The sequence below is a fragment of the Xyrauchen texanus genome, chromosome 42, assembly GCF_025860055.1.
Source record: "Xyrauchen texanus isolate HMW12.3.18 chromosome 42, RBS_HiC_50CHRs, whole genome shotgun sequence".
Classification (NCBI taxonomy): Eukaryota; Metazoa; Chordata; class Actinopteri; order Cypriniformes; family Catostomidae; genus Xyrauchen; species Xyrauchen texanus.
In genome coordinates, this window is record NC_068317.1 from 20841118 (window position 1) to 20868729 (window position 27612).

Genomic DNA, 27612 nt, shown 5'->3' on the forward strand with positions numbered 1-27612 from the left:
AAGTTATTATTATCTATTTAAAAAAACTGTCTATTCTGGGTGGTACATTTTTTTTACCACAAACTGTATATTCTGCAATGAGTGTCATTATTACAAAATGTATAAAACTTGCAAACGTTATTCTGTTTTCTTTCCTTAAAAGGAACTGAAAAACATAATGAGATTAACCACAATTGGATATTTTAATCTATCTGTTTCTGTTTTATCGGTTTAACATTGCAAAAGCCAAATCTTTCGATGTACCCCCTGGATCCTGATTAAAAACCCTCCTGTTGTACACTTGGTTGGGAATAACTGGCTCAGACAGATTTAAGGCCAAATGAGAAATAGAGGGATTCCATTAATCCACAGAATAATACTGAACCAAGTGTACTTCAGATCAGAGATGATGGTGGTTTTATAGAGTCTGGACAGTGATGACATTCATATGCTGTTTATTTTAACGGAACATTTACAGATATGTAAAGGCCTCTTATTATTATGATTATCATTATGCTGCATTTATGCTGCGAGCGTGTTTAACTGCTCTACTCACCACATGCTGTATTTGGTTTGCCATGGATACAAACTCACTCAAGTCAGTATGCCGGAACTCTGGTATAAACTCAACGTTGGCAACTCGGAAAATACCAGCAAAATACACACCATTATTGCTCTCTCGCCGAACTACAAGAAACATAGCATGCATTTTTTTCACCTTTTACATCAATTAAAAATGCTAAGATGTAATATACTGAATGCATGTGTGTGTTTTGCTTACATATAAAAACCCACAAAAGTGACCACATTAACAACAGGTATGCATCACATTCTGACCTGTTGTAACAAACACACTCATACAATGAAAGAGAACTACTGCTAAAGGAAAATCAAAGATGCAAGAGCAACATCATAACACCATAAGTCATAAAGTCTCAGGTTTTAAAGAAACTGTCATAACAGTTATGGGAACAATGCACTGATATCATTTCTGGTTTAATGTGTGTGATAGAGCATCAGCATCGATAGCTTCCAAGTGTCAAACAATCCATGATGTACATGACTTTTTTGTTTTTATGGACAGTAAAATCTATTTATACCAAATTTAAAAGGCACCAAAGCAGAACGATGCAGGAAATCGGAGACTTCAGTTTAGGAATTAAGAAGTGTTGTGGCCCTGTGTGGTTATCAGCAACATATTATGAGGGTTTGAGTTACATGGTCAAGCCAATCAGTTCTTCTGAGAGAGATTCAACTGGGTTTCAAAATCCACCTCATTTTGGGTCACAATGACATCATTGTTGAAGTCATTTTCCTCCAAATAAATTATTACATCCATTTACTGCAATCTCTATCTATTGCTCATCAGCCTGATGCATTTAGAGTGCAGGTTTCCAAGGTTCTTGAGTGTAAAACACATGAATGTAGATTTTATATCCATGCCATGGACATGCACAAGGCTGTTAACCACCATTACTGAGTTATTACCATGCTGATGTAAGTCGCATGTTTGTTTGTTTATTTAAATCTGATCAAATCCCTGTACCATACCTAATCTTTTGAAAGGGAAATTTTTACACATTATGATTATAAAGTATAGTATAACAAGATAGATATAGATAAATACTTGAAGGAATAATGTGAGCGCAATACAAGTTAAGATCAATTGACAGCATTTGTGGCATAATACTGATGAGCACAAAAATGTATTTTGATTTGTCGCTCCTTTTCTGAAAAATAAATACAATAAAATATTCTGGTTACAGTGAGGCATTCTGCTGCAAGGATGCGTTCGGTTTGAACAGCCCCTTAATCTAGTAAAAAAAAAATGTACAACCACTTACAGAAATTGCATTAGTAATTACATTCTACATTCCTAAGAGAATACAAAACACATGCAACTCAAAATAAATTAAGCCATTCGTTGATTTATGCTGTATTTGAATACTTTGATGTAGGCACAGACTGTATACAATTGTATACACATGTTTATTTACATTACAAAATAGATGTTGTAGTGTATTTTCTCTTAACTCGAAAAAGAACTAACATAAAAAGGCTCCAGCCTCAGGCAAAATAAATAAAATTATATAGAAAAAAGCAGACTAGAAAGCCGAAAATTAATAACTCATTGTCTTTTCTGACAGATTGGGGTGAGGCGCCAAACTAGGACAGGAAAAACTCACAACAGCAGCTTCTTGACCATAACAGACATGACATAATGATGCCTAACACTTTAAACACCAAGCCTAAACGAACCATTTCTCTCCATTCCCAAACACACGCACGCATACTTTTATACACAAAAGGTTGGTTTAGGCTAAATAATGAGCCTTTAAACTCAGGCACATATATGTCATCACACACTTGCTTATATGAATATAAATATACATATTTTGTATGCATTTGAGTAGAGCATAACAACAGACATATAGTCCAGCAGTGTGACATCATTTATGGATCTCAACATCAAACATCTGTAAAAACAGGCATGTGGTCTAAGTCTCTTTACTGTCCTTTCTTGAAGAGGGTGCTGCGTGCGATTGAGTGCCAAAGGTGAGAAGGTTTCTTCTTTGGCTCTGCTAAAGAGAAGACCTGTTGCAGGGGGATGCTGGTTGGCACAGTCACATGTCGCTGTAGGAGAGGATGCAGCGACTGATGGTGGGGAGACACTGGATGGCCAGAATAATTCATTTCTGGAAGTGCACAAACACAAAATATGAGTTCCGATGATGCCACAGAGACAGAAAGAGAGAAAAAACATGATAGTTTAAAAGAATGGTTGACAAACAAAATTAATTGGTATTCATTGGAATAAACAATGCTAAATGCAAATAATAAAATGTACATAACCATATAATAATGCATAGTTAGGATGGCAAAGAAATAAGCTTCATAAATAGGCAATCCACTTATAAAGAATTGGACAATGCTTCCCATACCTTTTGTTGTGGAGTAGAAATCAAAGGCAATGCATCTAATCACATTTTTTCAAAAGTATTTTGCCACAAATTCATCTGTTACTTGATGTCTAATACTAATACAGTACATGGCCCAGTGGTTATTCCACCTGTTAGCCTGGTAAATCACACTTTGGCTGTTATTAAAGCATTATAAAACGGCAAAAAAAGTATTCATCCAATCCTGTTAAAGGAATATTCCGGGGTCAAATACAAGTTAAGCTTAATCAACAGCATTTTTGGCATAATGTTGATAACCACAAAAATGAATTCTGACTTGTCCCTACTTATCTTTTACAAAAGCAAAAATCTGGGTTACAATGAGGCAATTATTAAACGTATATTCCTTTACATGTGCAACTAAATTAGCATATTGTTATTTGTTTGTTTGTTTTTCTACAATATCGCTATTGTAGGTCGCCACTTGATGTCCAACGGAGAAATCTGTGTCCTGAAGAAAAACCAGGTGAGAACCGATGATTTAAAAGACTGGACCTACTTTTCATTTGGCCTCGTTTTGATTTCCTCGCGTTCTGAACTGCTTGCTTTCTCTGGGCCTCAGTTATCTCCATTCCTGATTAGAGACAAAGGAAAAGCTTGTTGTACATTAATGAACATTATACTTTGAAATCAATATAAAAAAACATGCCACTCTACAGACATATTCTTATCCCTTAACTATCTAATACTTTCAGCTTTAAGACTCACCCATCTCTTGGTCCTCCTGCACTCTTCTGCGCTCTCGAGCAAACGCTTGCAGCCATCGCTGCTTGTCCTGGCTCTTTCTGCAGCACAGCACGCAGAGTACCTCCAGATTCTCTAAATGCCGTAGGAGGAAGGCGTTTTTCAGGAAGCCCAGCTCAGGGTGCCGTCCATCGTGCAGGTCAATTGGCTCAAGGTGGTCTGAGTCCAGACGGCCCCGGTAGTGTAGCAGGTCTCTCCGCAGGACGTCTTTCTTGCAGAACACCAGCTGGTGGTCAAACAGGAAGTAGCTGCGCTGCTGCGTCTTACCGGGCCGTACTATCCGTGTCAGCTCGCCTGAGTGGATGAGCTCCGAGCTCCGTGTTAACAGATCATCACCCTATAGGTCAAGTGTTGATAAAGGTTGCTTCGGACGACTTTGGAGAAAATACAAATTTTTCCAAGCACAAGTTTCAAAATTGAAATCTACAATATAATTGTTTTATGTTTTTTCCCTTGTGGCTGTTTGAAAAGAAATTGAAGTGCGGCAAGATACAAAGCAAAGCCCCAGCTAAGCCTGTTAAATACCCAGTGTATTAATCAATAAGTAATCTAATTAACGGATCAACATGGTATCCAATTAACATCTTATTGCATTACACACGCAAGCTTCTCTGCCCATCCAGTTAAGAAAATACCAATAAATACAAAAAGGAGTGATTTGTAAATTCTATTCACCCTGTGCTATATTGAAAGCACTACAACACATTATTGATGTTTTACCTTGTGAATTTAATAGTTTTTTAATGTACTCTTATTTCAAATCAGATGATTGCAACATACACTAAAAAGTTGGGACAGTCTTATCCTGCAGGAAATCACTGTTGGATGCGCATGATCTCCGATCCCTCTTAAAAACAGTTATGCATCTGTAATAGATATCATGACAACACTTCTTTAAACCTTTGTCAGTCAACATCATTTGCCGCCGCATCCACAGATGCAAGTTAAAGGGATAGTTCATTAAAAAATGAAAATTCTCACATTATTTACTCACCCTTATTATATCTCAGATGTGTATGACTTTCTTTCTTCACCTGAACACATTTGAAGAAAAATACAATATCATCTTAGCTCAGTAGGTCCTTAAAATGCAAGAGGATGGAGATTTCTCTTTTGAAGCTCCAAAAATCACAGACAGTCAGCATAAACTTCATCCATATGACTCCAGCTGTTAAATTAATCTTCTTAAGTGGCATGATCGCTTTTGATGCGAAACAATAAATAAATATTCAATTACTTTTATAAACTCTAAATCATGCTTCCTGTCAGCAGCGGTAAGCATGTGTGATGTAATCGCATTGGCATTTGAAACAAGTGAGAACTGACGCAAGTGTGTCACAGCCGGAAGAGAAGCACTCTTTACAAGTGAGGAGAAGGAATGCTGTACAGTAGCTTGTTTGGTTTTGGTTTAGATCTGTATTGATCTGTTTCTTTACTCACAATGGTGCGTTTGTGTGCTTATCCTGGATGTCTCAACCGAGTGGAGAACGTGAGATTACGTCTGTATCGTGGCAATGCGAATACGTCAAACGCGAACTCAGTGCTCTCCTGAAGCTGGCCGGATGCATTTGATTATAGTTGAAAAGTACTTTTTCGCACCAAAAGTCATATCGATGACATTTATGCTGACTGTCTGTGATTTTTGGAGCTTCAAAAGAGAAATTGCCAGCCACTTGAATTTTAAGGACCTACTGAGCTAAGATATTTTTCTATTTTTCTTCAAATATCATGAGGGTGTGTAAATGAGGTGAACTATTTTTGGGTGAACTATCCCTTTAATGCTTTAATATATGAAAAGCAGAAGCCATATATCAAAACTGTCTAAAAGTGCTGCCGCCTTCTCTGGGCTCAGTTTCATCTGTAAAACCATGAAATCATGTTTTGTGACAAGGACCATCCAAGCTGTTATCACTGTCAGGTCCAAAAGCCAGTGTTTGTCATGGTAAGGGAGTGTGTCGGTGCACAAGGCATGGGAAACTTGCACATCTGCGAGGGCACCATTAATGCAGAAAATATGTAAACATTTTGGAGCAACATATGCTGCCATCCAGACGCCATCTTTACCAGGGACATCCCTGCATTTCTAGTAGACAACGCCAAACCACATACTGCCCGGATTACAAGTGAATGGCTCTGTAAGCAGGGAGTGTGGGTGCTAGATTCGCCTGCCTGCAGTCATCATTGACATTATTGAGTACACAATATGTCAATGAAGACTCTGTACAATTATGCAGCTAAAGACCTGCATAATGGATGAATGGGGGAAAATTCCACCTGCTAAACTTAAACTTGTTTCTTCAGTGCCCAAATGCTTAATGTGTTATTAGAAGAAATGGTGATGTTTCACAGTGGTAAACACTCAAATGTCCAACCTTTTTGGAGGGTGTCAATTTTGGTGAGCATATTTAAAAAAAAATATAGATAAATAAACACATATAAATTCACAAGGTAAAACATCAAATGTGTTGTAGCACATGGTGAATAGAATTTACAAATCACTCCTTTTGTTTTTTTTTTTGCATTTTCCAAACTATCCCAACGTTTTTAAAATTGGGGTTGTATTTTCATTATAAAAATGAGTACAAATGAATTTCAGTTTTGTATGTTAGTCTGTATGTTATAAAATTTGAACCCTTCTTCATAAATATGAAAATTGGTACTAGATAGTGTTAACACTAGACAGCCCTATAAAACTATAATAACCATATCTGAAACAGCGTTAATTGGAGTTGAGATGTTACTGACCGCCCAATGGAGGATGGCCACCTGCCAGTGAGCAATGGTGTCAATACTCTCCAGTCGTCTCTTCCTCTCGTTTATCAGACTTGCCACATTCTTCATCGCTTTGTGTGCGTCACACACACCCGCATGGTCACTGTGGGAAAAACATCCTCTATAAGTGAAACTGTGTAAGTGCTTTTGAATTTTAATGACTATTTTATTTCTATTTCAGAGATTTGTGAGTGTTTCCAGAGCAGTTATCATATTATAATCCTTTTGATACTAATGTTCTTTATTCTATGAAGTGTCTATAAAAAGGGGGTATGCAGAGGAATGAGCAACCTGTGGTCTTTGGGTGTGTATTTCAACAGCTCTCCCAGCTGAAGAGGGTATTTACAGATCTTCTGTACAGGTGTGAGTAAGAAGCCGGCAATAGAGATATCAATCATCTGCTGTAGAAGACGACATGCCTCAAAAAAGTGTTTGTATCGCCCTTGTTTCATTAATCGATGTAATTCAGCACACGCAGATGGATGCGTGTTACAGTACTCCGAGTATATAGAGAAACCTTCCCCCTGAGGTAGGAGAAAAATAAAGACATTTCATCAATTTCAAAACATTGGAACAGGATTTACATTTCCTTGGGTTTTATGTAAACATACCTGTTGAAGAAAGCAGGAGCCAATCTCACTTAGATGAGGGTTTTCTGCATTGTATTTCTTTTCAAGGTCCTTCAGAAACTTCCTCTGGAACTTGTAGATGTCTTCAATGTTGCTGAAGATTGTCTTTAGCTGTGGATCAGTGAACATGCCAGGATGTTTCCTGCATTGACGGATATAGCCCTACAACACCAAATGATGATGAAATTGCAAGATTAACATTATTTTATGAGAAAATTTAATGTAGACCTTCTAAAATAGACAGATATTATAGCATTGCTTTTAGAAAGTTATATTTTGCAATGCAACAGTGTCATTTTATTTTTTAAGGATTTGACCAGCAGAGGTCAGCAATGAGAAAGATGTCCTCTCACTCCTGGGCTGTTTGAATTTGCATACTTCCATACTACTCATACTACTTCTGCACTATATAGCGTGTGTGTGTGTATATATATATATATATATATATATATATATATATATATATATATATATATATATGGAACATAACATGCTTGCTAACTACAGTGATAACTTGAGCATTAGGCCTACATTCAAAGAGATAATGGTGCTATTAGTTATCTTGAAAGCAGACAAATGTGTTTCTTTTTATCTCATGTTTAAAATTATGGTGCAAGAGAATGTTCAAGATTGATTACCATTCAGACTAAAATAAAGATAAGGGCTGTTATGTAATAAGGAGTGCATGTAGACCGGAAAACAAGACAACAGACAGTAGTTGCAGCTGGGATGGAGGCTCACCTCGCAGATATCTTTGAGATGCTTGATATAAACACGTTCGGTCTCCATGATCTCTTTGACCACATTTGCTCTCATCTGCTCTCTGTGCTCTGAGCTTTGCTTGTGCGTCTCAGAGGGGACGGACTCTTCCATATCCAGTGCGCTTTCCACACTCTCACTGCTCGAGTCCTCCTGATTCACCCGAACCTTGCCAATCAACATGCCATTATAGTTAATCCCCTAGGATCACATTACTAAATGGACCAATAAGCAGGAAATTATGATTATGGACAATAATAATGATTAAGACAATAATAAACTCTGTGTAATACAGGCTTTTAACTGATTCAGACAACTTGATAATCCTCTTCTACAAGAAGACTTGATCAAATCACTTCAGGGCTCTTTGTGTGTGATTGACTCATCTTGTTGAATCTTAAGATAAAACCTTGCCACACATTTTACAATGGGATGCTTTGAGAGAAAAAAAAAAGAAAGAAAAAAAAAGAAACACACCTCCACTACATCCTCCAATTCTTTCCAAACCGGTCAATCAGCATACGCAACTATAATGACACATCTAATAGGGATGTGCAAAACTACATATTTAAAAATTGACTAGTCAGAGGGGTGCCTGAATATCTGGTAAACTAATCGGTCTAATTGGTTTCTGGTTAACCTGACTTTTGTAGGATGATTTCCCTCGAAAAGTGTAAACACTGGTGCTTTCAAACAATGATCTGTTTGAGCATCCAACCAGCCTGATACAGCAACATTGGCTTGACCAGTAATGGGAGTTTGGTGCGGGTCTATCTTTTTGCTTGAACAATGGAAGATGGAGGAGTTTATTCGGAAATCCGTTTGAAAACATGAAATTCCGTTTGTTGTTCCGTTTGACTTGTTGGTTGTTGGATGACTAGTAAACCATTGTGACCCACCCAGAAGACCTCCCATTTCTTTTGGGTCACTCAGAGCAACCGTGCAGGCTGTGCTACTATTTTCAAGTGTTCCTCCCAAGTGGAATGTGTTTAAACTGGCTTTTTGTTTCACATTCATTACTCAGAGAGGGTGACAGTGCAACTCACCCGCACAAAGCTGGAGGGAAACCAAGCCTCACGGTCACCCACAATCCCCCACCACCAGTCCTTCTCCTGAACATCCAGAACCCGGATCACCTCACCGGCTTTGAAGGCCAACTCCTGCTCTTCCATCGTCACATGATCCCACAGGGCCTCAGCATATACAGCATGGCCCGAGATTATATACTGGAGATGGAGAAAATAGAGATTACAGTCAGGCTGATAGGCTATAGGTCAGATAAAAAAAAAGATTGATAAGTGAAATGCAGGCTTGACAATGCCTACACATGCATACACTTAAACAGCTCTACACACAAACACATGATTTAACTGATAAGACACACAGTGAAATATGACATAGACTCTATAACACAGCTTATAAGTGAAAACAACAGTATACCAACAAAATTGTAAAGGCGTCTGTAACATTAAAGGTGTATTAAGTAACTTTGCATTGCAAAAAAAGGTTTACACAGTGAAATGAATTGTACTTTTGACAAATATGTTTACATTAATGAACACTTACATGGGATGAAGACTTATTCATATCAGTGGCATAGAAAAAGCTGGTTTATTCTAAAAAAATGTATGTCGAGGTGAATTCCAAAACACTAATGGTTTTAGTATAGATACATCCATATGTATGCAAGAAAACACATAACCCCTCATATAGACACAAGAACACACAGCAAACCTGATTTAGGGTAAAAAGGTTGACTTCTAGTTGGAGATATGGTGTTCCTTCAGTCAATTCTTCAAAACTGCCATCCTCCTCACTCACACTGTCATCTTGCATTGGATCAGAGTTACCATCTTCTGTACAATACAACCACACACAGAGTGAGTTTAGAAATAACACAGGGATAAATCAATATTCCCTCTCCTAGCAATCATCAAAACAATCTCACTATAGAGCCTCTCATTTTATTAGGTCAAGTGCTTATACACACGCATTTAAAAAATACACTGACCACTGAGCACTCTGCGACCTTTGCGTCGGCCCATTCTATCCAGACCGGTAGGTGTGCTTTGGGAGAAAATGCAGGGTCTCAGACGGGTGGATACCGCCCGATATGGAGGCACTCTATGAGAAGGAACTGGAGGCCGAGAAACAGGCTGAAACAAAGCACAGATTAAACTTTAATCACCAGCCTTAAAAGGGGCCCACCATCCAGCAGGCCTTATGTTCATATGTAGAGTTCAATGTTCAGAGCAGGACAATGACCTGTCAGATTCTTACTGTCAAATTTTTTGACTACACATCATTGACATAACAAGCACAGCATTGCAAGTTAGCGGGAATCTCACAATGTCAGACATATTTGACCAAAATTGTAAATTATAATTTGCATCAAGAAAAGTCTTTTTTTGGAAAATTAAGATTTTTGCATTGTGACATTACTTTGTACCCCCCCAACCTGGGTAATTTTTTTACAAAAAAAAAACAGGACAATTTAATTCAGTACAATAAATACTATCGTGATGTATAACTATTTTACAATTTAAATAATATATCATTAATTAATTTAAATAAGAATAAGATTTTTTCATAATACAATACAAAAAATTTGGGGCAGTGTGCTTAACTGTCACAAAAAATGTCACAAAGCAAAAAATATTAACGGTCCTAAAAATAGGCTTCATGTTATTTATGCAAAATATACTTTCTAATAATGTCTTTATATTTTGGGGTGAAATAGGACCTGGAGATGCTCCTGACAGCTTTTATGAGATTCACCTTTTAGAGAGAACAATTAATTGATGCAAGGAAATTATTTTCTTAAGTGGAATGTCTATAAAGTCTTTCTAAAGAAACACAGAGACACACACAACACACACACACACACACACAGATCAAGTTTTTTCTGTGGGACAAATATGGTTACAGGAAAGACATTTTATAATTACATTGAGGCCAGAAAAAATATTTTAAACCACCTGACTAATGACGTTATAAACCCATAATTCTACAGCCTAAGGGAGCGATCTAATGAGACAGTAACAATGTTTATTTACATCAAACCATTTAAACTACTGTAAGTGAATACCACACATAAGGCATCCCTTCAGCCCCTGTGACAGCCCTAAAAAAACTAAAAACCCTGACCCATGATTATAAGCCATGCGGCCCATACGCATTAGCCAATCAGACAAAGTTGACAGATCTCAGCCAATTTAAAAAACAACAACAACAACAACAACAACAACAACAACAAAAACAGCCTTACAGAAGGTAAACTTTCAGTGTCGTCCTTTTGCTCAGAAGCTGGGGATGAAAACAGAGTCACTCCTCCAATAACAGAGATGGGACGACTCTTTCTGTCCTCGGCTTGAGTCCAGACATGACCATTCTCTTGTCTGCTGCTCTCTATGTAGCTGCCTTTGCCAGTATAGTCCTTTTGGGAAGTGTAGTCCATATTCTCAGACTTCCTGTCCTCCTCTGGTATGCAGTACTTTGTGCTGCCCAGCTGGCCATAGTCAGAGAATGGCCGAGGCCTGGATCGACCTGCCTTCGACCTGATCGACTTGGGCACTTCGAAAATGGGCGAGTTACAGGAAGTGGCTGGTGAATTTGGCGACGTTGGAGTTGTTGCCAAGGGCGATTCAGCAGCACAAGTGGTTGTGACAGCTGAAGCTGTTGTTGCAGAGATCTCATCGCTTGTTTTCAAAAGAGATTTTGTGACCAGGTCATCTGATGAAGACTAGAAGAGAAGTCAAATATCTGCAATCAGACATGATCTTAAAAGGCTTATAATTTTAAACAAATAACAAAATATAATGTTATAGATGTAAATGTGATCAAGATTCAGTGATTCTAGGTTCAATGCAAGTTAAACTCAATCAACAGCTTTTGTGGCATAATGTTGATTACCACAAAAAATAATTACAACCCACCCCTCGTTTGTAAAAAAAAGAAGAAAAAAAAGAAAAAAGGAAATATTTTATAACAGTGAGGCATTTACAATGGAAGTGAATGAAGCCAATCTAAAAACATGAAAATACACACAATTTCAAAAGTATAGCCGCAAGAAATTAACATTATATGTGTTAACATGATTAAATAATAAATACAATTATGTTAACACATATAATGTTTATGTCTTGCGGCTATACTTTTGAAACTTTGTGTAGTTTTGCATATATGGACTGGCCCCATTCACTTCCATTGTAAGCGTCTTACTGTAACTGCTATTTGTGCATTTTTTTAAGATACACTGGCGGCCAAAAGTCTGGCACAGATTTTGCTCTTATGAAAAGAAATTGGTACTTTTATTCACCAAAGTGGCATTCAACTGATCACAATGTATAGTCAGGACATTCAAAACTTCAAAGAGTTCTCGTGAAAAAATCCTACACGTGCAACAATGACAGCTTTGCAGATCCTTGGCATTCTAGCGGTCAGTTTTCCAGATACTCAGATGACATTTCACCCCACACATCCTGCAGCACTTGCCATAGATGTGGCTGTCTTGTCGGGCACTTCTCACGCACCTTACAGTCAAGCTGATCACACAAATAACTCAATGTGGTTAAGATCCATAACACTCTTTTCCAATTATCTGTTGTCCAATGTCTGTGTTTCTTTGCCCTCTCTAACCTTTTCTTTTTGTTTTTCTGTTTCAAAAGCAGCATTTTCTTTGCAATTCTTCCCATAAGGCCTGCACCCCTGAGTCTTCTCTTTACTGTTGTGCATAAAACTGGTGTTGAGCGTGTAGAATTCAATGAAGCTGTCAGCTGAGGACATGTGAGGTGTCTATTTCTCAAACTAGAGACTATTAATACTATTATTGTTGATTTTAAAAATGAATTAGTTTTAATTAGTAATTCAAAATTACTTTTTAATTTTTTAATTACAACAGTAATATATTTAAATCGTGCACTTTAAACACTCACGCTTTTATTTTGACATTCTAAACTCTCCAGGAAGTCCTTTATGTGTCTGTTTGCAGGCACGTTCACACATCTTATTCAAATTCTGGTCTAATGTACCTCTGGTGCTGTTCTAAATGCATATTATCAGTGAACCGAACTATTGAGCACCTACATCTGAGATGCTGTTCCTGAGTAGTGCTCAAATATTGCACACTGCTGTGAAGGCAAAAAATAGCCATGAGTTCATCACCAGCCTGTGCGTGAGCCTGTGTCAACAGAGCAGCACTATTCACTAATGCGCTGGCACTGTGCATACTATCTATTATTAAACACAGCCTTTAGTGATTCACAGAGCTATTGCATGTTTTCAAGTGGCTTTGAATTAAATGCACGAGTCATATGAACTGCTTTCATGGTGTTTTTATGGATTTTTTTAGAGTTTGACAGTAGCGAAAATGAATAACACACAGTATCTCATTTGGATCGGGCTCATTGTACCGATACCCAATCCATCTAAAAGCTTCAGTATCGGAGCGGATACCGATCCAGGTATCGGATTAATACATCCCTAATAATATATTATATACATACATACATGCATGCATGCATGCATACATATACACACACACACACACATATAAGGAAGGGCAACCCACATTGTGCCACAAATGCTGCCAAGTGAGCTTCACAATGCGTTCAGACCAGAGGCGGCGAGAGCGTCAAATCGACCGGAAGTCATTCATTTTCTATGACAGCCAGCGTCTCTCGGCGGCGAGAAGCGGAGCGGCGAGTCTCGGGTGGTGTGGGCGTCGGAGGAAAGTTCAAGTGCAGCCAACATTATGGTAATGAGCTTTGACGCATTTCGGTGGCAACCTATTGGAGTATAGAAGTGGTCCACTTTAGCGAAATCTAGAGAACACAACCGTGTAAATTTTGGTTCCCACCAAACTTTAGTTCCGAAGACAAAATGGAAGAGAAAATGATTATTGCCGTGGCGGGTTTTCCCGTAATATTTGATCTGTCCCTGTTTGCTTACAGGGATATAAATAAAATAAAAAACTATGCGTGGACAAAGGTGTCTGAAATTGTTGGTGTGCCAGGTGAGTTGATGAAGTGGATATTATGGTTTATATAATATTATATAATAATATATTTCATGAGGATATACGCTACTTGTGATATGTCGTCAAAAAGATACCAGTCGACATGTCTGGATGTTTTGTGGCCCCTTTAAATATAGTTCACGAAACAAAGCATTCTCAACGAACGTTGCCGCCTATTTCAAATACGAATTTTCGATAACGTTGTTGGCAGAGCAGCCAGAGCGAATTTTGACGCTCTTGCAGCCTCTGGTCTGAACGCACGGTAGCTTGTACTGAACCCGGAACATTCCTTAAAGGTGCAATATGTAACAATTTTAATGTAATATTAGCCAATTATTTGCAAATGTGTGAACGGCTTGTAACGCAACTTAAAAAATGTGCCCTTCTCAGACTTCCTAGGTTGCCTATTAAAGGCTGTACACTGATTTCCATGCGAAGGGAGCAAGTCGGTTTTGCCGGGAAAATCGAAAGGATGTGACATTTATGCGTGTTCCCGAGAGGCTTTCCTCAGTAATAGCTTCTCTTCTGCTATTCAACAGCATCAACAGACAGTCTGCAACACTAGGTAATGTTATCTTAGAGTGAAAACTAGAGTGAACGTTGGCAGAGCATTTGATTCCTGGAGAGACCTTAGTTTGGTTTTGGGATTGTTTGGCTTATTGGTAAGCTTAAATAACTGCAAAGCATGTGAAATATAGTGCCATACAGATTGATCTGTGTAATTTTAGCTAACTTGATCTTGCCTGCTAACGCTGACGAATTGCAAGCTACCTTACTTCGTAACTTTCAAATAATTTAAACAATATTCTCTTTATACTAAAAAATCAGGTATGCAGGATAAATTTAAGCAAATATGCTAGTTTCTTGATCACAATACAACATATAACATACAAAACATAAAATAGTGCAACATAACAGTGCAAATTAGTTTTAGTTTCATCTCAAAGTTTGATCTCAAAAACAATCATAACTGTGTAACTTTAATTATGCTACCTCATCTGTCAGCATGAGGCCGGTGAATCATGTTCAGTCTCTTTGTACATTACGTTACTGTTTCGGCCGATGCTCGCTCGCGTAACTAAGGAGTGTGTGCACGAGAACGAGCAACAGGTAGCAGGCTGCAGTTCACTTAACGGCCAGGTGTCATTAATAACAAGGGTTTCTGAATCTTCCATACTGCACATTTAAATTAAAAAAACTCTGTCTCAAGCGGTTTCCTAAATGAAGCACTATTAGCATGTTAGCCAAACTACAATACTTGAATCTCAAAAAATTTACATATTCACAAGGTGTGAGGTGATGATAAATTACATTAATTACAACTGATCTGTCAGTCCAGCATCACGGCCGGGTAACTCTGCCCCTTGAGGTTTGAGTGCATGAATTGTCCAACATTACACACTAAATGTTTTCGGTAGAAGTACACCTGGGTAATCTTAGTACACTTCTTTTGTTGCATTTTCAGTGTAAACATACTACTTGCACTATTTACACAACAAAATGGCATATAATGTAGAAGTGTGCAGAAGTGTGTGATTTGGGACACCCATAACTTTATAATACAATAAACAAAGGCTCCAATTCAAAACGAATTATTGCACACTATATAGTATATATTTTTATTTAATTTTGTCTCCCTTTTCCCCCAGGGGATGAGTAAAAATGTACTGTACTATCCTATTCTACTAACCCACACCCTAAACCCAACCCTAAAATATCTAAACATGATTAAGCAATATAATATAAAATCATGAACATTTCATTTGACTACCAATTCAAAGAAAATTAGATTTTAGAAGAAAAAGATTCTAAATCTCACAAAACTTTTTTTTTTTTTAAATCTGTTTGTTACATCTACACAACAGACTGCAATGACTAATGATTGCATTTACAAGATTTATTTAGAAAGACTGAGATTTCTACAGACATTTTACTATTAGCCACCAATATCAAACAGTTCTCAAAACAAATTTGTTTGTTTTTTAAGAGAGAAAACCACCTGTCAAAAAAAGTATATCTATCTGTACAACATGGCTTATTAAATTTAAAAACAAAACTTACCTCTAAACCATCAGGCTCCCTTTCTGCAGACTTCCATATACACTGAAAAGGCATACATTGAACAAGCACCATGGTGAGAAAGGTACCTTATGCACGTACAGTATATACACATCCTACACTGGCTCGGTTTGATTTCTGGACTTTGGCCCTTGGGTTGTTCTCTTTGGGAGGAGACATTTTGTCCTGGTTGATATGTGTCCAGTCTCAGGTCTGGGAATTGAGTTTAAGCAATCCCGCTAGTCATAAACATCAGCTAATCATTAACTCTACCTACTGCCTCTATCGAGTGCCACACAGCTGAGTGGCCATGTGACACTGTAGAAACAAGGTTTATCAATTTAGAGTGACCGTAGAATGACAAAGTCATTCAAAGTTGGGTGGGTTGATCGACCAATTGAGCCAGAGTAATTAAGTGAATTGCTCCAAATGAAATGTCTAATCTCAACGTTCCTTTAGCAGAGTTTGTCCTGATCTACTAAAAAGCCATTTGAAAATTAAGGCTGTGGTGATATTGTCATATACAGAGGTCACTTGTGTGACAAACATATGATGCAATCCAAATAAGTCCATGCTTCAACAAAAATCAGTTTTTACTTTAATTTATGACTTCATATGTCAAACGTTAAGGTCATCCAACTTACACAATGACCTAGTTTATTAATGTTTACATTAAGAATGATGAGCAAGGAGATTTTGTGCAGAATGTTAGCCTCAGTCACAATTTACTTTCATTGCACCTTTTCCCCCATACAATAAGTATGGATGGTGACTGAGGCTAACATTATGCCTAACAGCTAATTTTTCTTCCACAGAGGAAAGAAAGCCATTTTGGAACAATATGAGGAAATAATGGCAGAATAGTTTTTTTTTTTTTTTTTTTTTAAATATCCCTTTTAAGAGATATCAGATTAGGCCTGGAAAAAAAGTTCATGTCTAGTCCTGCTGCTTATTATCAGACAGACTAATATTATCAGACAGACTAATTTAACCAACAAACAGAAAATCAATATCTTCTGAGGGAGAGACAAACAAGTTACATATAAGAACTACAGAGTTTCATGCTTTCATAGTTAAAGGAATGTTTCAGGTGAAATAAAAGCTAAACTCTGGATGGCATCTGTGACATGCTGTTGATTATCACAGACAATAACATGGAAAAAAATCAACAAAAATGTGTTGACAGAAATACATGTATAATGGACATCTATGGCTTCCATTGTATGCGTGTCGGTGTGTTTTTGTTAATTGTCAGCATATCACAGATGCTGTCAATAGAGATTATTTTTTATTTAACTTGAAACTTTCCATTAAGGTCCTTTATGCAGTCATATTTGAATCTGAAATACATTTAAAGTCAGAAAATGCATGTATAATTTCAAATAAATACTTAAAAATACTTGAAAATAAAACAAATTGGCAGAAAGACCATTAAAGTTTAAAGCTGAAGTGTGTTATTTTTGCCAAAATAGTTTCACCTATCCTAGTTAAATATGTAGAGACAACTATAAGTAAGCCACTGGTAGGCTGATTTTCCCCTGAAAAGTCTAAACTGCGCCCCTACGTCTGAGCTGAGCATTCGTTTTGTGATGTTGTATTCAAGTCGGAAATAAAATAAGGAAGAAACACACACACACACACACACACACACACACACACACACACACACACACACACACACACACACAAACAATAGCAAATATTTCTGTTGCAACAGGGGAGCATAAGCGAATGCACCAACAACACTTTTACTCAAACTTTATGGATTAATAAATGGCATCTCAAACAAATGATTCATTAAGTCATATAAAACAAACAATGAAGGGGGAATTGTTGGCTTTACATTAGTAGACTCTGATTTTTTATACATAACAATTAATGTTATTGAAATAAAGCACTGAAATAAAAAATAATTGTGCAAAATCATTATACGTTTAATCTGCTTCAACATACCTAAAATTATTTCTGTAGAGCTACACACCCACTAGAAGCCTGCGGTTGGCTAAGGAATGTCACCTTGTTGTACCAACACAAAGAGGCACCAAAACACTTTGTCTGACTTCCAGCTTCATCATACCATGAATGACCTCCCCAACTCCATCTGTGAAGCAGACTCACCCTCTGTCTTCAAAAAACGACTTAAAACGCATCTTTTCAAAGAGCACTTAACTAGTCACTAACAAAAAAATTAAAAATGTGCACTTGTATAAGTCTTGAATACTATTCTGATCCTAGTGAAACTTTGTAATATGGTACTTCTGTTCCACTGTCTCCTTAATGTGATTCGCTTATGTTTTCCTCTTTTGTACGTCGCTTTGGATAAAAGCATCTGCCAAATGAATAAATGTAAATGTAATCATCTTTCATGATGATACACCTCTTCCAATATGACAACTCTGGTATTATCTAGAATTCCAAATGTTGTCAATTGGTAAACTCAGCCAACGTCCCTCTCAAGGCAAGTCAGTTAACTCAGCTGCTTTCTTTGGAAAGTTCCCGGGCAGGCTGGCTAACCATTTTCTATGTAAACAGTGGCATAAAAGCACAGATCCTATCTTCTTTAATAGGGAAAGACTGAAATCTCCAAAACAGTTGGTCAAGATTACAATCAAAGAATATATTTAAAATCAGCAGTAAAATCTGACAACACTGGTCTATAATTTGTGCTTCTTTAGCTCAGATCAAGGTTCAGCTAATGCACATGCACGTTCTCGAGTTGACTGACTGTATCTAAAAGCTGATTGGCTCTTATACCTGTAAAGCAGGACTTCCTTTTCTACATCCATTGGGCATTCTCCCATTTATTTTACCATAATAATACCAGTGGCCCATTTTGGGCTAAATAGTCTCTGATACGACTTTGCTTGGTCATTTGTGCTCGGAACTCGTAAATACACTATCAAAACATTGGTCCATATCATTGACCATTGGCTCAACCAATGATGTGAGTTTGGGGCGGGACTACATGTTTGCATGACCAATGATGTGCGAGGGAGTGTTCAGCAAACATAAAGCAATCATTATTTAAAAAATTCCGTTTGGTGAAACTTGTGGCACAGAAATTAAACACTTCCACTATAAAGCAGAGTTTTTAAAAGTATCTTACCTCCAAGTTAATGTTAATGCCATTGACTGCCTTCTTTTGACAAGGGCTTGAGCATTGCTTGTACATTTGAGAGAAATTGTCATTTATTCCATTTTGATGGCACTCCAGAGGCTCAGAGTTCCTTTCCAGCAAACAGAATGGAATTTTTGAATGTAAATCTGTTGAGGACACAGTCACCTGCCCAGAGTCACTTATGAGGGCTGTTGATTTGCTAAGAGGCTCAAGAGAGTTATTGGGGGTGGAGCTAAAGAAGGCGGGAGCAGAGTGTAAAGTTGGGATATGTTGGTGAGCATTGACCTGTGTTTCCAGCTGGATTTTGGTGGGTGTGGGTGAAGGTCTCCGTTGACGCCCACTTGTGGGAACACAGGATGTTCTGCGGGAGTAGTCATCATGGAGTTGACTAAGAGGTGACAGTGGTACTCTAGGGGTGGGGCCTGGGGAGTTTTTACGTTTGACAGACAGGTCCGTTAAGCTGCCGACAAACGTTTTCATGGGGCTTTGACGTCTACCTGAACCATGTTCCTGCAAGTCAATAGATGAGGAGCTGACGGCTCTCTGAAGAATCGTAGTACTGGGGAATTCTGGGTTCTGTGGCTCAGCTGAGGTGACCTTGCGTCCAAAATGACTCTTGAGGACATGGATATTTTCAGCACTTTTGCTTAGTCTGCTCAAAACCTTGACATTTTCTTGAATCTCAAGGGTCTTGCAAGGTTCAATGGATTCTACAGTGCTGCCGAGATGACTTTGGGAGCCAGGCTCAGTAATTGACGGGCTCTCTGGCTGTCTCTGCACTGTGTCAAGCAATGGGATGCGTCCTGCACCATATGCCTTACGGATACTTCGAGAGAAGTGGGAATTCCTCTGAAACTCAGCTTCTTCTTCACAATCTTCATCCTCATCCAAAAGCAAAGATATTTTCCCAGTATGAGACGGCCCATTTGACACTTTGTCAATTTCCGTACATGTGCTCTGATTGGCGGCAACAGTTCGTTTGGTTACAAAAAAACCATTGTCATCCTCATTGAACACTGATGAAAGATTTCTCTCCTGACTGGCTACCATTGCATTGCTCCTGTTCTGGATTCCTTGGAGCACAGAAGACCGCAGTTTTTTGAAAGAACCCATGACGCGGAGACCGGCTAGTCCAGACCAGGCCTGAGGTGGACCTCTGTGAGTGGTACTGTCCTCACATTTTGTCTGGGTGGAAAACAGATGTACAACCCTGGAAGGGTACACCTTGGCCTGGCTGTCAACGATCACAGGAATGGACTGGGCCTGAGAATGGAGTTTGTTAAGTCTGTTCACCTCATAGCAGGGCTCGGAAAGGACAGGCTGTACCTGGACCCTACTACTAGACTTGAGTCCTGGATTCATCTGCTGCTCCTCTGTGAAATGGTCATTCTCAGGCTCATTGCTGAGAGTTGAGCCCTTTGGGTAAGAGGGAGGTGCCTGCAGAACCAGATTAAGAAGTTTACATACTAAGGTTACTGAACAGTGTACACTATCAGGCAAACAATCTTATTGTCAGATGTCTTTGTGGAACATGCTTTGTGTTTTTATTCAAAGTTAGACAATAAAACAACCCACTGTTTTTTCTGAAGAAGACTTTTACTTCACACTTCAATGAAACAATACAGCACCTGGTTGGAAACCAGACATTCTTTGTACATGCATCACATTGATACCTTGATAAGTTATGTTATGAGAGAACTTTAAACTATGTCCTTATACTAATTGGCCTTGACTTATGAAATACTAAATCCCAGCACAGCTGAAGTAATTCATAGCTTATTTCTGCACCCACGGACATAAATTCATCTTCCACGTCTGTGTGCATAATATAGTCTTCTGCACTCTCCTGTTGAGGAATAATGACCAGAATGCCTTTACCTGACAAATGGGATAGTGTCAGTGAATAGCATGAGTGCTTACTGCTAGCAGGCTGCACTAAGGGCAAGGTGTGCTGTAAAATAACTGGTTTATACTTCTTTAAGCCTGAGAAAGAGAGGCCCCTCATCAAGGTCGTGGAAGTTGTAGCCTGGTGCGATGTTAGCGTTGATGAGAGACTTTGGTGAGCATGAATAAGCAATAAATAAAGTGCTAATCCATGGTGATTAATGCAACAAATTGCTTCCCAGATTTATTCTTGAGTTAGGGGAGAAGGGTCCCCCTGTGGAAGTTGACAGGTTTCCTCTGGAAAAGATGATGGCTTCACTACAAGCTCAATCAACAGCATTTGTGGCATAATGTTGGTTACGACAAAAAATAATTAAAACCCGCCATTCATATTCATTATATATATATATATATATAAATAAATAAACAAAAAACAATTGAGGTCACAGTAGGACACTAAGAATGGAAGTGAATATGGCCAGTCCATAGATGCTAAAATGCACAGTTTCAAAAGCATAGCCACAAGATGTATACATTATACATGTAAACATGATTTTAGTATGACAAAATTGCAGTATTGGATACATTGTAACATGGGATACAACTAAAGTTAATAAGCTATTTTATCACACTAAAATCATGTTTATACATATAATTATTATGCTTTGTTGCTATTATTTGAAACCATATATGGTTTAGCATTTATGACTGGCCCCTTTCACTTCCATTGTGAGTGCCTTACTGTAACTGCGATTTTTGAAGGACGCATTTTTTTTGTGTGGTTTTATTTTATTTTTTTGGGTGGAAATCAACATTATGCCAAGAATGCTGTTAATTGAGCTTAACTTGTTCACTTGAATTGGAATTTCTTTTCATTAAATAAAACATAAAACTAAGTGGCATCTGCAAGAAAAGGATGCTGGACCATTTCTCAGCACTAGCTTTACTTGTCTCATTTTTTCCATTACTCTCAATAAACTGGTCCCAAAAAATTATTAGTGGATACATGAAGTCAATTCCCCACATGTTCACACAGGTGTCCAAGCTGAGTAATCATAGGTGTAGATTATCACATTATATGAACATGTTTCACAAGTTTGACTACCAAAAAGTGTCCAAATACTTTGTCTAAATTTTAATATATCTATTGTTATATAATTTAAAAGCTATCAAACATCTTTTATCAAAACACATTTTGTCAAATATGTTATCTGAAAAGCATGCGCTATCTTTCTTTATATAAAATGCCAGTTGGCTTGGTATTTTTTATCTAAGGCAATAACATTCATAAATTTTAAAGTAATAGTTCACCCAAAACTGATAATTCTCTCACATTTACTCACCCGCATGCATCAAGCTCGAATGTGTAACAGAGCTTCAAATCAAGATTGTACCACGGTGTAAAGATTTATGGTGAAATAGGAGTTACATTTTGGTCTTATTCTCACCCAAAACTAATCATATAGATTCAGAGGACATAGATTAAACCACTCAATGTATGGATTACTTTTTGCTGCCTTTATGTACTTTTTGGAGCTTGAAAGATTGGTCACAATTCACTTGCATTTTAAGGATGTATTAACATCATTCTCCATCAAAATACATTTGTTGTGTTCCACAGAGGAAAGAAAGAAACTAATACAAGTTGGAGATGGTATAAGTGTGAGTAAATGATGAACTATTTTTGGGTAAACTATTCCTTTAAGTGTGGCTTAAGTGTCCATTTACAGTACGTCAATGCCACTGTATATAGATTAACCACATATGTGCCTTTTGACCTGTTGTCTTGCAATGTGAGCATTGATTAAGCCTCGCTCAATTTTCAACTCATATGATGATCTCTAACACATCAAGTCCAGCCAACCTTAAACACTTAGCTCCATTGAGGCATGAGGAAGAAACTGCCATCCTGAGCTTTTTGTTTAACCAGAGCTCTGAAAGAAAGCAATTATCTCAATGTATCCCAAGTATCCCCTCTGTCTACTCACATGTGCATTGTCCAACATCTCTGAGCCTACAGTTAAACTTCTCTCCTACTCGTCCTCCTCTGTATCGCCAGTCCTTTGTTTCAGTATCAGAATTAATTAAGAGCCAAAAAGGCAAGCCTCTACGTTCAGCTAACAGCTGGAGCCAGGCTCAAACTAAACTCCCTAAACAAAAACACAGACACACTAAACACACACGCCTACGGAAGATCCACTAATACAGCCAAACACACCTACAACTAATATGCACCACTGATGCATGCATATTAAACCAACCCTGACAGTACATTCTTAAAGACACACACCTTTATGATGGAAGCAAACAGCAGTTACATTTTTTTTTATTAAATTCTTTTAAGTGTTTCATTCTATTCAGAGGACTATGCAGATTTCAAACTAATGGATTGACTTCCTGGTGCCAGAAATATCAAAGCCTAATATAAGCGGTGTAAAGACAAGCAAGGATCCCTCGAACCATACTTCCCATTTTCCACTTCAGTATGTACATCCAAAGGCAAGCTGATAGGCCGTGCCTTAAAATTAAAGGGAGTTCACCAAAAATGAAAATTCTGTCATCATTTACTCATTTTAATGTTGTTTCAAACTCATATGACTTATTCCGCAGAACACAAAGAGATGCAAGGCAGAATGTCAGCCTCAGTCACCATTCACTTTCATTGTATGGAAAAAGAGCAGCTTGAACATTCTTCAAAATGTCTCTTTTTGTTGTCCATATGGGTTCAGAAAGACCGAGTAAGGTGAGTAAATAACATTTTTGGTTGAACTTACCCTTTAAGTTGATTTAAAAGATTCTCCATACTAAGTAAATGCTCATTGCAAATAATGATTATGCTTTGTACAGACTAAACACATAGACTAAGTCCAAAATGATGCTTGCTGACTAAGGAATTTCATAACAATAACCTACCACACCAGTTCTGATTATCTACCAATCAAGATAAGCAAGTCTTGCCATGCTGTCACACCACTTAGGAATGATGCTGCCAATGCTATCTTTATGAACAAGTAAAATGAAAATGACCAGACTCACAATTGTGATAGAAGTACAAGCCTTTTTTATAAGCTCTTTTATATTTTCAGCTTACAAATGCTACACCGCCCTTTAGCATTCCAGACTTTCTTAAAGCATTTCAGTCATTATGTTTTATCTATATAAATGATCTGATAGTTATGCTCAATGTCCAAAATGAAATCAAAAAGATCTTATTTGTATTTAACTCACATTTTAATAACCCTTCCACTGGCTAAACACAAGCAGAGATTTAAAGTGAAAATGTTAAAGGGCACTAGCATTCTTCATTCCTCTGGTTAACATTCTTCTTGCTCAAACCCACTTGATAACGTGTGTAGCACCCCTCTTCCCCCCCTGATTATAAGACTTTAACAGTCTGGACTAGCATCTATATATCTGTATACAGTCAAACACACCCATAGACATGTGTTTGTGTGTAGAGAGAAATTCTTCACAGAAGCATTAACCTCTTCTAAAGTCAGTGTAACAGATTTGGTGCGTCAGAAAGACAACAGATGTACACTAAATAGAAGAGTGATTTATTATTTTTGTTTGGTTACTGATACCATCAACCATATTATGACCCTGTTCTCCTTTTTGTCAGTCAGAAAAGGAAGCCTATGGTGGACACACCCTGCCCGCTTCAGGCATGGGAAGTATCATGTAATGCGACCTCTGACAACTCATTCATCTCACCAGTTTCTGAACCTGCATTAGTCTACTTAGACTGCCACTAAAAATGTAAATTTTTTGCATATCCAGATTTTATCTGGAGTTTTTGATAGTCTGGAGAGCAAAAAAACACATCGGGAGGTGGTTTTAAAATGCGACTGAAATCAGATTTTTTCAGATGCGTCTCAGTCCGGACACTCTGGCTGGTCAATTCGGATTTCAAATGGTCTTTTATGTCACTCTTAACGTGACACACAACGATGATGTCAAAAATTGGTGACAGCAGCACGGAACATCACAATATTCAACATCACAAACACACAAATCTGTTTTGAAAGAATCTTCACGTGGGTACGCCTATGTTGTTACCATAGCAATCCATGCAGATAGGTTGGTTATGTCTGAACACGCAATCTGATTTGATCACTTGCAATTAATTGTGTGGACAATCTGCCTGAAAAGATCTGATTTGAGAAAAAAAATCTGATTTGCCTGCAGTCTGAACACTAAATTCACTGCTGTAAAATGCATGTCAATGTACTTTCAGAGAACTGTAAAAAGGCAATGCTTAGTTTTATGGAAGATATGTGCATACATGTGTCATATTTCACCATGAAATCTTAGAGAAAAAGATATAACATTTTGCATAAAGAAAATTAGCTCTATTTTTAGAAGCATTAAAAGGAATGTTCTAGTTTAATTAATACAAGTTAAGCTCAATCAATGGCATTTGTGGCAAATTAATGTCAATTACTAATATATATATATATATATATAGTGAGGTTACAGTAAAGCACTTTCAATGGAAGAGAATGAGAACAACCCACAAACATTAAAATATACAAAGTTTTAAAAGTATAGCCACAAGCCGTAAACATTATACATCTAAACATGATGATAGTATAATAAAATTGCTCACAAACCTTATCTGTGTAAAGTTATATGAAATATTAGGATTACAGGGTTTTAAAACATTCACTTTGCATGACTGTGGAGCCAAAAAGGTCTTGAGTAATACATTTCACATTTGATTATTCTATCCCAAAATACTCCCTTTAAACACTTAGCTGCTCCATTAATGCATTTGTGTAGTATCAGGGTGTATGATCGTTGATCAGAGGGTGAGAAGTGAGATTTAGCATGACTATATGGTCGCCTGGCTCAGGAGGCACACAGCAAAGCATTAATTCCTTGTGCATGTCTCGTGATAACGAAAACCCTCTCATTATGTGTATGGAGGAGTGCATTCCATTGCCTGTGCCCTTTAAGTTGAAGTCTAGCAGAGCAATTGTTTAAAGTAGAGAAAGTGCTGGGCTTAGTACTTTTAACTAGCTAACCACTACTATAGTGCATGACAAATGAAGATTGCAGTGACATTTTCTGGCATGCACAATTATCTATGATATGACTAATGATATCAATAACAGCACATGGTTGCATATGACCAACATATGCCAAGATTTAAACATTTCTAAACATTACAAAGATTCAGGTTAGTGCTTAAAGGGATAGTTCGCCCCAAAATTAAAAATCTCCATCCCAGATGTGTATGATTTTATTCTGTGGAACACAAACAAAGATTTTTAGAATAATATCTCAGTGCTGTAGGTCCATACAATGCAAGTCAACAGGGTCAAAACGTTGAAGCTCAAAAAAGCATATAAAGGGAGCCCAAAAGTAATCTATATGACTCCACTAATGAAATCCATGTCTTCAGAAGATATATGATTGGTGTGCTTTTTTATTAAAAATCTCTCATTTCAAACAGCCTTCCTCAGTGATCTTCTTTTCTTTCTTTTGCTTCAAACATATCGCCACCAACTGGGCAGGGAGGATCATTTATAGTAAAAAGGGACTGAAAATACTGATCCGTTTCTCACCCACACCAATCATATTACTTTTGAAGACATTGATTTAACCACTGGAGTTGTATGGATGACTTTTATAGTGCATTTATGTGCTTTTGGAGCATCAAAATTTTGGACCCTGTTGACTTCCATTGTATGGACCTACAGAGCTGAGATATTCATCTAAAAATCTGGTTTGTGTGAAGGCGATTACAGAGTTGTGTTCAACTGGGTTCTCTTCCAAAGAAAAAGCTCTCATTTATTTGCGAGTTTAATTAACTCGGTCTCCTTGTAAAGCGCTTTAGGAGCACCACGCCACCCCCTCCTATTCCATCCCCCATCCCGCATCTTCCTTCTCATCTACAAGTTTAGGGGCCGTTCACACCGAAAACGTTTTGTAAACAGGCGCTAGCTATGCGGACGTCTTTGAACGTTGTGCCGTGTCAAGTTAAAGAGTACTGTTAAAAATGCGTCTCGAGACACCTGCGTTCTGCTCTATTCATGACGCTGCGTCTAGCTATTTTTTACCGAAATTACGTGTTCGGTGTGAACTGCTCCTCTCGTGCTCTAACACCCCCCACATCACTATGACAACCAGCGGGATAGTAACGCACACACAATGTCCCCCTCCTCCCTCTCCCAGCGTCTTTTGAATCCAACGGTTTTTAAAACCTCATCGACACTTTTTAACCCAAATCTTTAATTCACTCGTCATTACACATCGATTCTCCTTTAAATGAAACGGAAATGGTTTGTTATTCTTACCTTTATCATAGTTCTTGAGTGGCGTCTTGGCCCGGTGTCACAACAGTTGTTCGGCTTCTATCGACTTGTCAGTCGCTACTAACTCCTCCGAAAGTCCAATGTCCGGTGAATTACGCATATTAACACATCGGAAATCGTTAGACAGCCAGACGAAGAATGCGAAAGTAAATAACCAGCCAAAACGTTCTTAAGGAATCCTAATGCACAAGCTCAAATATCTCGTGGTCAAATATATATCGGGACGGAAAACTTTCCATGAAGTGTGTGTCCCGAGGACTCCCTTGGGCGATTTAATGGCACATGGTCGAAGTTAACTGGACACGAGCAAGCTTTATGGTTGAAAGAGACTGGGTTAAAGAGTTGAAAGTTGGATCATTGTGGTAGAAACGCT

At 37.9% G+C, this 27612-nt stretch overlaps 1 protein-coding gene across 2 annotated transcripts; it reads right to left on the bottom strand.

The window, feature by feature from the left end:
- Positions 1-946: 946 nt before the first annotated feature.
- On the bottom strand, positions 947-27580 carry LOC127634954 (spermatogenesis-associated protein 13-like). Of its 2 annotated transcripts, none has more exons than XM_052114728.1 (14): positions 27222-27580; positions 19024-20472; positions 15921-15962; positions 11112-11585; positions 9855-9999; positions 9578-9699; positions 8890-9069; positions 7826-8011; positions 7067-7246; positions 6747-6979; positions 6429-6558; positions 3648-4020; positions 3439-3513; positions 947-2675 (listed from the first exon to the last, which is right to left on the bottom strand). In XM_052114728.1, the coding sequence occupies exons 1-14, from the start codon at positions 27228-27230 to the stop codon at positions 2488-2490; spliced, it is 3786 nt and encodes a 1261-aa protein (XP_051970688.1). In that variant the 5' UTR covers positions 27231-27580; the 3' UTR covers positions 947-2487. The 2 variants fall into 2 exon arrangements, with proteins under 2 accessions (XP_051970688.1, XP_051970687.1); XM_052114727.1 differs by lacking the exon at positions 27222-27580 and adding an exon at positions 22908-22959.
- Between the last annotated feature and the right edge of the window lie 32 nt (positions 27581-27612).

Coding starts and splice junctions, on each gene's coding strand:
- LOC127634954 (XM_052114727.1), bottom strand. Junction 15,963..19,023: donor GCATTAACATTAACTTGGAG/GTAAGATACTTT, acceptor ATGCCTTTTCAG/TGTATATGGAAGTCTGCAGA. Junction 8,012..8,889: donor TTCCCTCCAGCTTTGTGCGG/GTGAGTTGCACT, acceptor TTGATTGGCAAG/GTTCGGGTGAATCAGGAGGA.